General features: G+C 42.7%; 2 protein-coding genes across 2 annotated transcripts in view; one reads left to right on the plus strand and one right to left on the minus strand.

The window, feature by feature from the left end:
* Positions 1 to 13512, plus strand: part of LOC306922625 (lipopolysaccharide-induced tumor necrosis factor-alpha factor homolog) — a 61828-nt gene that overhangs the window by 34710 nt on the left and 13606 nt on the right. The gene's annotated exons all lie outside the window — the stretch shown is intronic.
* On the minus strand, positions 1074 to 6496 carry tekt4 (tektin 4; the record flags this gene model as incomplete). The annotated part of the gene is made up of 7 exons (XM_079500362.1): positions 1074 to 1287; positions 1849 to 2003; positions 2179 to 2314; positions 2539 to 2625; positions 2708 to 2851; positions 3649 to 3719; positions 5966 to 6496. 7 exons carry the CDS (start codon positions 6494 to 6496, stop codon positions 1074 to 1076), a joined length of 1338 nt encoding a protein of 445 aa, XP_079356488.1.

Below are 13512 nucleotides of genomic sequence, written 5' to 3' on the forward strand. Positions count from 1 at the left end.
CCCCTGTAAAATCGGAATCCCTCAAACACGGACGCAAGGACAACACAAGAGACGGTCGCGGCAACACAGCCAACTCAAGGTATGGCCACTGAGCCGACTTGGGGACCCAACGCAAGGACAACACAAGAGACGGTCACGGCCACACAGCCAACTCAAGGTACGGCCACTGAGCCGACTTGGGGACCCAACACAAGGACAACACAAGAGATGGTCACGGCCACACAGCCAACTCAAGGTACGGCCACGGAGCCGACTTGGGGACCCAACGCAGCTCCTCCAAGGAAATCAAACAAATGAACGGAGCTGAACGTGAATCCCCCCCACCGCCCACCCCTTTTTTCCCCTCACTGTATATGTTTCTTTTCCCTTTTTACCTCCTTTATGATGAATTCCTGTTCTGTCCTTTGTCTATATAGAAGTGTCTATTTGTACGTCTCTAAATGTTTTTGATGAATTGAACATTGTGGACCCTATTGGAAACAAGTGTAATGCTTAATTGGGTCGTCCACTCACAGTTAACAGCCTTTGTATTGAGTTTGTGCTTGAAATGTACTACAATACATTTTTCAATCAATCAATCAAAAAAGTGTGCACTGTGCCATGCACTGTGCAGTTTGTTCAAGTACCACTTTGTGGTGCATCACTGCCACCAAGTGGCCAGCATGAGGTACTGTTAAAAACTGGATGTCACTTGTCAGTGGTGCTGTGGGGCTAGATAGATCAGTTTTTATTGACACAAACAACATGACATGCCATCGGGTTTTCATTACAGATTCCCCAGAAAAAAGAAGAAAAAAAGATTCAACATTTTAAATCTGCATTATAGCATTTGTTGGCTACACTTGTATCTGTTTTCATAGCTTTCATTTGCTTTCTTGCACTTTTCACTTTCTATGTGTAGCTGCACAACAAATTCGAGCTCAAATTTGACCCTTGAAGTGAAACTAAATTATGTGGAAACGAAGTGCCACAAGAAATTGCTAAAGATAACAAATCTATGACTGGGACTAATTACACACACACACACACACACACACACACACACACACACACACACACGGTTGTCCGGATGACTAATAGCCCGACAGCGCAACAACGGTGGGGTAGCGGCTGCGGTGTACCATACACTTGTCCCTGTCAATGAGCAGAGAGTGGGTCTTGCAGTTGATGTCCTTCTCCAGGGCCATGCGGGACTCCTCCAGGTAGGACAGCGAGCCTCTAGCCTCACTCAGCTGCTGCCGCAGGGACGCCAGGGTGGCATCGATCTCTGCCACCTCCCTCACCAGACTGCAGAGAGGACACAGAGAGGTGTAAAAAGATAGAGCTTTATCTGTTAACACAGAGAAAGCTCACCTTGCATTTCCCCCTGTCTGGTGCATCGGTGAACGGATGTGATGTTTCTTCTTTAAACTCTTTAAATGTTGCATCATGGACGTGATGTTGACATGAGTTCAACTTTGCAGTGGTTGGTTGCAGACAGCTAAGTTGTCCTGAGCTTGACATTTTTAACTTTGGATAGATATCTTTGGAACTTTGTCCTCGGGACCTGGCTCCTCATCAACCGTGATGCTATGTAGATGATTTTGTGGTTAAACGTCTTGCTAGGGGGCACAATCTGAGGTATACTTGGTTGCACGCCGCTGTCACACACTGAACCATCTACATTCTACAAAGTAGCATCTCTGTGTGCATGTGTGCATGCGTGCGTGTGTGCATGCGTGTGTGTGTGTGTGTGTGTGTGTGTGTGTGTGTGTGTGTGTGTGTGTGTGTGTGTGTGTGTGTGTGTGTGTGTGTGTGTGTGTGTGTGTGTGTGTGTGTGTGTGTGTGTGTGTGTGTGTGTGTGCATACCTCAGCTGGGGGTCATCTCTGCAGAGCTCCATGTTGGGTCTGAAGGAGCGGACGTAAAGTCTGGACTGAGCCACTCTCTGAGGAGCCTCTTTATCATGAATGGCCTGCTGTAGAGCCACAATATTCCTCTCTTGAACGCCTATCTGCTCCAGGGTCTGTACATACACACACACACACACCGTACACATGTTAAAGAAAGGCTTCTAGGTCCATGGACAGTCATTCATTTTAAACTCACAGTAAAATCCTTGCTGTTAATTTGCTCATCCGACACATACCGGTATGATATGTATGTCTTTCCAGTAGTCTTTGCTTCCACCATGCACTGACCTGTGCCAGGTGCTGCTCCAGCTGGGTCTTTGCCTCGGCTAGCTGCTGACAGCGCTGGGTGAAGGCCCGGTCCACAGTGGAACACTGAGCCTGCAGGTCCTCCGCTGTCTCCTGCAGCACACGCTCCACCAGCAGCCTGACACGTTAGACATGACACATCAGACATGTAGTAGTCTGGCTGAAATAACAGAATGCCAGGTGACAAAAACTGAATGCTGGAAGTGAGTGCACATTATGGACGGTGGTCACATTTAACGACACTGTTTACAATGTCACAATGTCAAAATAAAATAATATAAGGAGGCCTTCGGCACTCCTACTGTATAAACATCATCCGAATCCGAGGCTGTGCTCTCTGACCTGAGGTCTTTGGTGGCTTGTAGTTCCCGTGAGGCCATGGACAGGTTGTCCTGGGTAAATTTAACCCATGATGGACGGACAGACACCCTGGAACAGAGGCAAAGACAATGTGTGTGTGAGTTTGTGTCCGTGCGTATAGTAGTAGTAATAGTAGTGTAGTAATACTCACTGATCCTGCATGGTGGCTGAGCTGGAGTGGTGCTGTGTGTCTGTACTCATGTTGTTGTATCTTCCACACTGGTCATCCAAGTTGTATGCCTGGTACTTATCAGACCAGTCCAACTCTAACGTCAGCTTGGCTTCCCTGTTGATCCTGACACAGCCATGTGCACGCACACACACACACACACACACACACACACACACACACACACACACACACACACACACACACACACACACACACACACACCACTGTACATCAACATTTTTGTATGGCCAATTTTATGATTGCCATAATACTAAGCCTAAAGCCTGTAACATCCGATCTACAAGCTCACAACGCGTCACAGTACGATACGTTGTGAACTTGTACTGTAGATCAAACTTTATATCAATCAAACCTTGGAACATTTATGGACATTCTTTCGTACATCAAGTGCAGTTCAATGCGCTCCACAGAAGAGGTCACAGAAGAGGTTGAAAGAAAGAAAAAAAGAAAGAAAGAAAGAAAGAAAGAGACAAAAAAACGAATAAAAGAAAAAAAAAATTGATAAATTCATAAAGTACATTAAAAACAAATTAAATAAAAGCTAGTAGTGCAGGGGAAATAAAGGTATAACCCTTGAACCTATGACCTCTAAATGTCTAATACTAACCCTGCTATACCTTTGAGGCACAAATATACATCACCAGTGAGTGTGAGATATGTCACAGCAGGCAGAGAACTAGTTTGTTACTATTACAGAACAACAGCAGTAGCACAGGTAACAGCTGCTAGATCACATAACATGATACACACAAACATGCACACCCGCACACGTGCGTGCTCACACATACACATACGTGCACGCACGCATGCACACATGCACGCGCACACACACACACACACACACACGCACGCGCGCGCGCACGCACGCACGCACGCACGCACGGATGCTTGTCACTCACTTGATCTGACTGACAACCTGGGCAGTAGTTCTCTTCAGTAGAGCCTGGATATTCCTGATCAAGTCTACCTCCTATACAAACACAAGAAATTACATATTTTATCATAGTTCATGTATAGGCTTCTGTATCATACTGTATGTCCTACAGAGTACCAGTGTCTATAGTACATCTTAGATATATGTATATTAAATAATTAAATCTATGGCTAAACTTATAAGCATGCATATGGGACTTTTTTGTTGCTCATCTCACCTGATAAGGCCATGTGTAGTGTAGCCGAAACATTTACCACCTGTACCACTTTCTGTGTTTTAGAGTAAAAAAAAGAAAACCTTGCTAACCTTGAACTACTTTGACCTACAAAGAAGAAGGGAAGAAGAGACTGTGACATTTGTGTCTTAAATCTCATGTATAGAGAGTATGCACATGCTTAAAGTGAATGGCACATCGAGTGGCAAATCGAGTGGCAAAGCAACAGGCAAAGTGAGTTTAACATCGTTTAATGTTGTTTAATGCAATCAGATATGACTTCTTTTGCTTCTTTTGTTTAAATGGTTGTTTATGGTTGAAATCAAATCAACTGTGTTCACATGTATAGCTTGACTGGTTACTAGAGTGATTATGTTTACTTGTGTATTGGAGATTAATAATGGGTATTGTAATTCTGCTGTAAATATTATTAGAATGTATAATTTTTTGTATTTGATTGGGTGATTTTTAAACTATAGTGTCACTGTATTTTTTTGAAAAGTGGTGAAAACTAGCACATGTGCTAACACACTGTAAACGATGCATCTACAATTTGTACAACTGTGCAATGAGCAATGCAATTGTTATGTCCATATCAAAATCAAACATAAACATAAAGTGGGAAATTTGGTGGAAATTTGGAATTTTTTTTATTGGCCTAAAATATTATCTATATACATACATTCATTAATCCACTTGCTGACCGGCTGTCACTATTGGGTACCTTTTTTTTCCATTAACATCCTATGGCAGGTAAAACATTTCAAACTTTCCTTATGCTTTAAGTAGCATGTGACATGTCAAACTAGGGGGTTTTCATGATTCTGAATCTATTCCAAGCATTAGTTTTGCACAAAAAACACCCCTTGGGCTAAAAACGGCCATGGCCATAGCCAGATTCGGCACAAACAAGGGACTAAATTATTTTCGCTCCTATGCCACCAAAATGTGGAACGCCCTACCAACAGTCATTAAGACATGCGAATCCCTTGACTCCTTCAAAATCGCTCTCAAAGGGCACCTACGGATGGCTGCAATTCGAAACTGGCCCCCGTAAAATCTGAATCCCCCCCCCCCCCTTTTTTTCCCCTCACTGTATATGTTTATTTTCCCTTTTTACCTCCATTATGATGAATTCCTGTACTGTTCTTTGTCTATATAGAAGTGTCTATTTGTACGTCTCTAAATGTTTTGATGAATTGAACATGGTGGACCCTGTTGTAAACAAGTGTAATGCTTAATTGGGTCGTCCACTCACAGTTAACAGCCTTTGTATTGAGTTTGTGCTTGAAATGTACTGTAATTCTGCAAACTGTTAATACAATTTTCAATCAATCAATCAATGATGAGGTCAGCACTAATGTGATGAGGTCAGCACATTTTGGGCAAGTGGCTATGGCTGTTATTAGCCCAAGGAGTGTATTTTGTGCAAAACTAATGCTTGGAATGGATTCAGAATCATGAAACCCCCCTAGTTTGACATGTCACATGCTACTTAAAGCAAAAGGAAAGTTTGACATTTTTGCTTGCCATAGGATGTTAATGGTAGGATCACAAGAAACCCCTATAAAACAAATTGCCCAATACCGACAGCCAGTCAGCAAGTGGAATCATGAATATATGTATATACCGGTAGACAATATTTTAGTCCAATAAAAAAGACTATATACCAAATTTCCCACCCGTCCACCTTGACTGCCGGACTATATGGCAGCTATTCTATACCAGTTTCTGTTAATTCCAACACTGTTGATCAGCTGAGTCAAATCTTAAAGGACCACTTCAAACTATCTGTTCACCTATCTGTTCACCTTATTCCTGGCCACACCTGTGCTCCGAGGAGCACATTCTTCTAGTTTGTACTGCTTTTATTTGGAATTTGACTTGACAGTATGGCACCTGCTCCTAATAGTTAGGCTGGGTTAAATGCAGAGGGTTAACCTCCTAGGCTATATAGCAAATTGACAGTGATGAATACAACAAAATAAAGTAGGAATATCAGATCATATCAGCCAACTATAACGCAATATGAGACTTGCTACATGCGATGGATTAACTATGTAGTTACCTTCATTAGCTCCTCCTCAACAGGGTCTTTGACCAGGTCAGGTCCTGGTCGTCTTTCTCGGCATGTAAGGTTATCAGTGGCGATGGCATATGGAATTTCTGTGGTGTCCAGTGCCTTTTCCAGTCGCTTCCTCTGGGCCAAGAGCAAGTTTGTCTCGGCCAGCAGCTTTTCGACGTACCCTTGTAGCTCAGACTTCCACAAGTGAGTTTCTTGCAGCCTCTCACCAAGGTGGCGCGTCCCCTCGGCCTGGGTCCACAGAGTCCCCGACTCAGTGTCCTTGCACAATATCTTGGACTCTAGCTGGATTCTCTGGGCCTCATTCCGATCAGTAACAGACTGTTGAAGAATGGCGTAGTTGTTGGAGTACCATTCTCCTGGGGTGTATTTGGCAGAACGGTAACCCGCGGTTGCTGCACCAGACGACGGGTGCAGGGGCTCCTTGGCAGAGGCAGGTTCTCTCTCATATTGTTCTTCCTGGGCAATAGCTCTGCTGTCAAACTGAGGTCTGGACACCAAAACCTCAGAAGCCATTCTATCACAATACAGTTTGGACCAGCCACAAGAAGAAAATAAGCCTGGCAACTATAGTCTTATGTTTGGTCTGTGTTGCTAGGTTACTATTCGGCTACTTGCCTCTTGAGTAGTTTGGAGTCAGGTGACATCAGTCAGGTGAAATTGTTGCTCAGTGTGAAAGGGGCCACACACACACACGCACGCACACGTGCACACACACACACACACACACACACACACACACACACACACACACACACACACACACACACACACACACACACACACAGTACCGATGAGGGGATGACAAAAATACAATCCTGTGTTGCTTGTAGAAGTAGTATAACGGCAAAGAGCCAAAAGAGGCAATGCAATGCAGTGTGTCTGGATTTATTTGAGACAATGTGGCAGAGTTGATGGTCAGTGTCCGGGCGCACCAGCCATCAAGCACACCACCATCTGGAGGATCAAAGTGTGTTATGCAAGTGTACCCGGGTGCGCTGTTGAATCTCGGGCAATGTGAATCATGGCCATCGGGGACCAGGCAACCGTATTCGGAAACGGTTCCAATGAAACGGATTCAGTCCCTCTCAGTGTGAATTGCCTATTAAAACTGAGGTTCGACAGCTGGACCCTCCTTTCCAGTACCTTGGTGTAAACTTGGTGTAAACTTTCCCAGGGATGGCTGAGTAATGTGATACCTCTGTAATCCGCACGGTAACAAGACAACTCACCCCTTTTGCCTCTTTTGGTGAGTTGTCAGGACAACTCACCCCGAACTTGAAGACAACTCACCAGGGGTGAGATGTCTTCACTTTCAGGGGTGAGATGTCTTCACTTTCGGCCACTTTCGGGGTGAGTTGTCTTCACTTTCGGGGTGAGTTGTCTGACTGAATATGTAGCCTTTGAGCTCTTTTATATACTTTACTGAATATTGCACAATAATACTTTACTGAATATTAGAACTGTGATTGATTGATCATACATTATTATGATGTTATTTCACACTAGGGTACATTTCAAACAAAAGCAGACCAAAAAGCACTAAGACTTAGGGTCTTTCGGTTTAAATTTATCAGAACATTTACAGACGTAAAGATATACACTTCTATGAAATGAAAACAGGAAATCATCATATAAAGAACTAAATAAATAAAGGGAAAAATGTATCCAGTAATGGAAAAAAGGCGTGAATTTAGAACTAATGGTGACATAGTTCCTATTGGATATTGAAGTAGTCTATTTTCAGAACTTTACAACAACAACAACAATTTCTACAATAATATATAAGTATAATTAAGTCAAGGCATGATAGCATAATCACAATATAGGCTACAGATGTAAATATATTTATGACACAGTAAAATGTCGAAAATGAGTGCTATTCCCCTTTAAGTATGTCAAGGTCAAATTCCTACATTTAATAAACCTTACAAATACAAACATTATTGTTTGTATTATTGTTTGTCCTGTAAATGATTAGTGTAGGTCCTAAGTTCATATTTATGCAACATACAGTAATGATGACACGTTGGCTCTATTTGTTTCCAAGCATCACTCAGCTTTGTCACGCCCTGACTTTGCCCCTCCTTCCCATTGAGCTACAGTATACTAATACTGTAAAGGTGACTCTGGAGTCTCCACCAAGCAGACTACCTCAGACTGCACCAGACTTTTCATCTCTCTGTCAGTGATTCTCAAACAGGACACAGCAGGACTGTTCCAAACTATCTTCAGAAAGTAAGTATAATCTTAATTATATTTCAGTCTTTATTTGTTGGGATAAAATAGGGACAGACAAGGCTGAGAAAAGAGATGATAAGGCAAGGGAAGAAGCATGGGAAAATTAATAATAAAAAGTAATAATAATTTAAATCATTTCTCCACCTTTAACACCTGGTAGTGGTAGCTAATAGTATTAAGTATACTCAAGTGTTAATGCATTTGCAAATGGAGCAGTAAATGTATAGTCGATTATCCAATGAATTATACTCTTTACACATTTTACACTGTCTTTTTGTTGTTGCCTCTTTTCCAAGAACCTCATAATGAAATGTAATATGAACAAAGAGCCTGTAACAATATTGTTATGTGCGGGAGTGTATATGTGTGTACATTTGATACATATGCACCTGCACCCACAAGTGAATATGTGAATATGTGTGGAAATAATGAATGTAATATGTGTGAATCAATTGACAATCTTGAATGAGTTCAATGCTACCCAGAGAACAAGTGAGTTTGTGTTTGTGCTGTGTGTGAGTCTTTGTCTGTACTGTATGTTTGCGTAGCAGATTCTTATCCCTCACAGTTTGCATGCATAGGGTGGTACAGCATATATGGCTGTCAATCTGCTACTGCAAACCTCTCACCCTAAATGGCGTGAGAGCTTTATCAATTTATGTGGTACACCCACATACACATACCTTGCAAGCTACATAACACCCACATATTACAGTGTTATGTTTCATTTCCTCGTACAAACACAGCAGACCAGACCTTACCTTTTTTGCTTGACTTGATAGCTAACTTGACTTACTTGATAGGCAACATAACATTCCTTTTGTCTCACTCTTTTCTTTTTAGTGGTGCAACCACTCCCTATGTGTGTGGCTGGCTGGGTAGCTGGCTGGGTGGGTATGAGCACGAAAATAGCATGGTTGTTTTTCACCACCTATGCGCAACCTAACACACACGCACATATTAACTGTATATATGATGATTTTGGGTGTGCCAGTACAGTACAGTGACAGTACAGTACAGTAGAGGGAGCCCCAAACGTTAACTCTGTCATTTCTCTACCGTTTCGGACGTGGGGCAGCTCGCCGGAACCGGGCCAGCACCCTGGCCGTGATCCTGTGGGTCTGGAACTTCCGGGGACCCCCCCCGGGGACCCCCACACGGAGTTGCACCACACACTTCACGATTTTTTAGCTTGACTTGATTATCTTGATTTGAACATACACAACTCAGGCAACATAACAGCACATTTCTCTCACCTTTGCCTAATCTATAACCTCATCATCAAACCCAATGTGTTTGATGACGTTATAGATTATATTAGGTAATATTAGGCTGGCCGCAGGAGTGTGTGTGATAAGTGGTTTATTAATCATCCACCACAACCTCAAGCTACTGTAACTCAACAGTGTGCACATTGGAATCCCCCACCCCTCCCTATGACCGCTTAAGTTCCAGGAACGACTTAGTGATATGCTGAGACGGTCAAAGAGTGCTGGGAAACACATTCCCCAAAACTCGGTTACAACTAAACAATGCTCTATAGTAGCATTGGGCCTCATGCGCCAACGGTTCTTAAGAAGTTCTTAAGAGGAAATTTGTTCTTAGACCCACTTAGGAAGTTTTTAAGAAGGTTTTGGGATCCCTCAATCTTTTCTTAGCTGTGATTTGTTCGTAGGTAAGAACAGAATCTACGCACACTGTGGAGCACTCTTAGGGTGCCTTTTTCGTTCTTAAGTGCAATCTGAAAACATAAAGGGAAAACAGCGCCATCTGCATGATGCTCAAAGTTTGGTCTGAGGACCTCAAGGGGTCCTTGAGTAAGTTCCAGGCAGTCCACAGCAAAATATGGAATATTTTACCACTTTAATCCCATTTTATACTTTGAAAATAGTCAATCTACAAGCTCACAAACGCGTCCCATTACTGCCCATTTTGAGCTTGTAGATCGGCTATTTTCGAAACATTTTGATAAATCTTCAAAACATTTCCCTAGCAGAAAATATTTTCATATGGGGGTCTGCAGAATGCATGTCAATTTGGGGGTCCTTGACATGAAAATGTTTGAGAACCACTGGTTTAGAGTTTACAACCCAACCCAAACAAACAACCATACCCACCACAAACAACATTTGGTCACTTATTGTCTCCACCAGGCCGAAGGCATGGGGAGAGAGTATGTTTTGCCGTCCGTGTGTGTGTCCGTCCGTCCGTCCTTCCGTCCGTCCGTTACCAGCTAATCTCCGGCACCGTTAACCCGGTCGATGCCAAACTTTGCACACACACTCCCTGGATGCCAACGATGAACCTCTGCCCCACATTTTCCAGAACGGCCTGTTATAGCGCCACCATGAGGCAGCTTTTCACATTTTTACCTAAAACTGCACCGATCTGCGTGAAACGTTGCATGCACACTCCCTAGAGGCCAAGGACAAACCTTTGACCTGTATTTTCCGCATCTGCCTTTTATAGCGCCACCAGGAGGCCGACTTTTGTAAAACAATTTTTTTTATATTACTCCTCCAGATTCTGTCCAAAAATCTCACAAATCGTTACACAGTATCTCTATGGTCATGTGCTCAAGTTGGATCTGTCCGATATTTCATATTCCATCCTAATTGGCTATAATTGGCTTTCACAGTTTGCAAGAATGCCCCGTTTTGAACAAAAGCCTCAAATCATGAACGCAGCATGCAATTTACGTGAAATCTTTCACACATTTTCTTACTAGGCTGAGGAATATATCCCACCCTTTTCACATTGGCCTGTTATAGCGCCACCAACAGGTTGATTTTTGCAAAACACATTTTTGGAACAAAATGCCTCAAATCATCCAATTGCCATCAAAGGCGTATGAAGAAATGGCAATCGGTACACATGATCTCTGTAGTCATGTGATCAAGACGAGTCTGTTGGATTTCTCAGATTGTACACTGATTGGCTAAGATTGCCTTCCAAAGTTTTCAGGAGTGGCCCGTTTTGTACAAAATGCTGCACATGTCCTGCTCATCCAGAATTCTATCCTTAGAGATGCTATGAGTGATCTGGCTCTGCATTTCCTCAACAAAATGAAGAATATTATTGCAAAAAAAAAATTTTTGCCAAACATCACACACACTCCTATCCTCCTGGTGGAGACCTGTGCCCAGAAGGGCACTTTTTCTAGTTGTTTTTGTGTTTATTTTTCTTCTCCTTCTTCTTCTTCTCCTCCTTCCGCCAAAAATTGCAGTTCTGACTGAACGGTGCAGTCGGTTTTCGCGAAACGCGGTAATCTGGTAGAGGGCCATGCCAAACGGTGACTAAGCGAAGCCCATGACGATTGGCCAAATGGTGGCGCTATAGCACTCAATTGAAAATGCTAACTTTGAACATGCATAGCTCATGAACCGTTTGACCGTTGGCAATGACACTTTGATACACAGATATGTGTCTCCTCATGCCGAACAACTTTCGTGTTCTGACTTTTGACCTCTGACCTTTAGATCACCCGCCATTTTTAATTATATGAAATACAGTTAAAATGTATCTCCTCCCAGGATATTTGATCAAAATGCACAAAAACGTCTACACGTGAACTTTGGACCTATACGGACCACAAATCGTAGTACATTTTGTTTAAGTGAAAAAGTTTTTATGAGCCAATGAAAATTGCTGGTTTGTGAAAAATCTTCTTCTGCCTCTAATACATACATGCAGTGTCATATGCGTATGTCACTTTACAGTATAGTAGAGGGTCATGCCAAATAGCACTGGAAGCAGTCTTACTCCAATTGGCCAAAGGGGGGCGCTATAGCAATTTTTTGAAAATGAAACCTTTGAACAGTCATAACTCATGCCTTGTTTTGGCCAAAATTCATGGCACTTGTTTCCACATGTTCCTTGACTCATGGGGAACACATCTGTCACTTTGACAAGTAAGCTCCGCCCTCAGATCTTCCGCCATTTTGAGCAGTTTGAAGAATGCTTATACCTGATTTTCTGCCTGTTTTTTTTTGCAATTTGCGTGAAACATTCTACACACAATGTATGGACCATTATCTGAAATTCCAGTTGAAGAGAACTTTGTACGTGAAAACATGAACAGCGAACACACTGTAATAATGGATAATGACATGCCCAAAACGAGGATACACTTGATTGTTATTGTGCATATTGTTCTTATTGCGTATTGTCTTCTTTCTTAGTCGCGCCTTATCGCTGCTTGCAGCTATATTTTTATTTTGGTTTTGTACTCAAAGTGTACTAACTTTGTATTTAGGGTTTCTTTCTGGAGGCTGAACCCTTTGACAGTCAAACGGGCCAATGATATAAACACTGATAGTGTGACGTATTACTATTGCACGCACGCACACACGCACCTCCCCCTCTATATATTTTTGAGTGGTGCAAACCACTCCAACAACCAGCTTTGTCTGTATGTTTGTGTACCTGTGTACGTGTACGTGTCCGTGCACCTGTGTACGTGCACAGGTGAGCATGGTTGCTATGGTTAGTGTGTGACATCACTGACATAGCTGATCAGACTATATAAGACCTTGCACCACTCAGTTCACACGGGTGTGATTTTTTAAAATACGACAACCTCTGTGGGCGGAGCTGCCTGCTACATACACACGTGTGAACTGAACGGTGCATTTGCTAGATTTTCAAACAGTAATTTCACACATTAGGCCTACCAGTTCACAGCAGAGCAGAGTCAGCAGACGTCCATTAGATTGTTTTTCGTTAGATTGGAACTAGGAAGCAAGTAGAACTAGATGTTCACGTCGGGTCCTCAGGATTAATCAAGGAAACCACAAACCAGCCTTATACCTGCTCTGCTGCTCTTGCTGCTCTCAAGGAGACAGGAGTTCAGGTTGTCCGTTGTTTCTTTTATAACCACAGTGGCCGGGCTTTGATACAGAGTGTAGTGTCACAGTGTGCATTCTTGTTGGCTGTTGTAGTCAATATGTAGGTCCTAATACTTATACAAGGCTGTAAAGTCAAGAATTAGAAGTATATCTGTTGTGCTTGTGTCGCGCTGGAAGGCATGTTGCCATGTCTGGCTATTACAAGCGACTTGGGCTTGTTTTCATATAAGTAACTTGCAGGGGAGATGTGGTTGACTTGACCAATGGGCCCTCAGATTAATATGTTGTTAAAAGGATTGGTGTTGTTGAAACGTTTTCATATATTCAAGGCAATTTCTGTGACTTGTTTTCGTGGACCTGGCCGCTTGTTTCTTTAAACCTGGCAACGCCAGGTTTTGCTTTTGCTGAAACTCAATGCAGTTAAGGAACGGCATATTCATGTTG

The sequence above is a fragment of the Electrona antarctica genome, assembly GCF_951216825.1.
Source record: "Electrona antarctica genome assembly, chromosome: 4".
Classification (NCBI taxonomy): domain Eukaryota; kingdom Metazoa; phylum Chordata; class Actinopteri; order Myctophiformes; family Myctophidae; genus Electrona; species Electrona antarctica.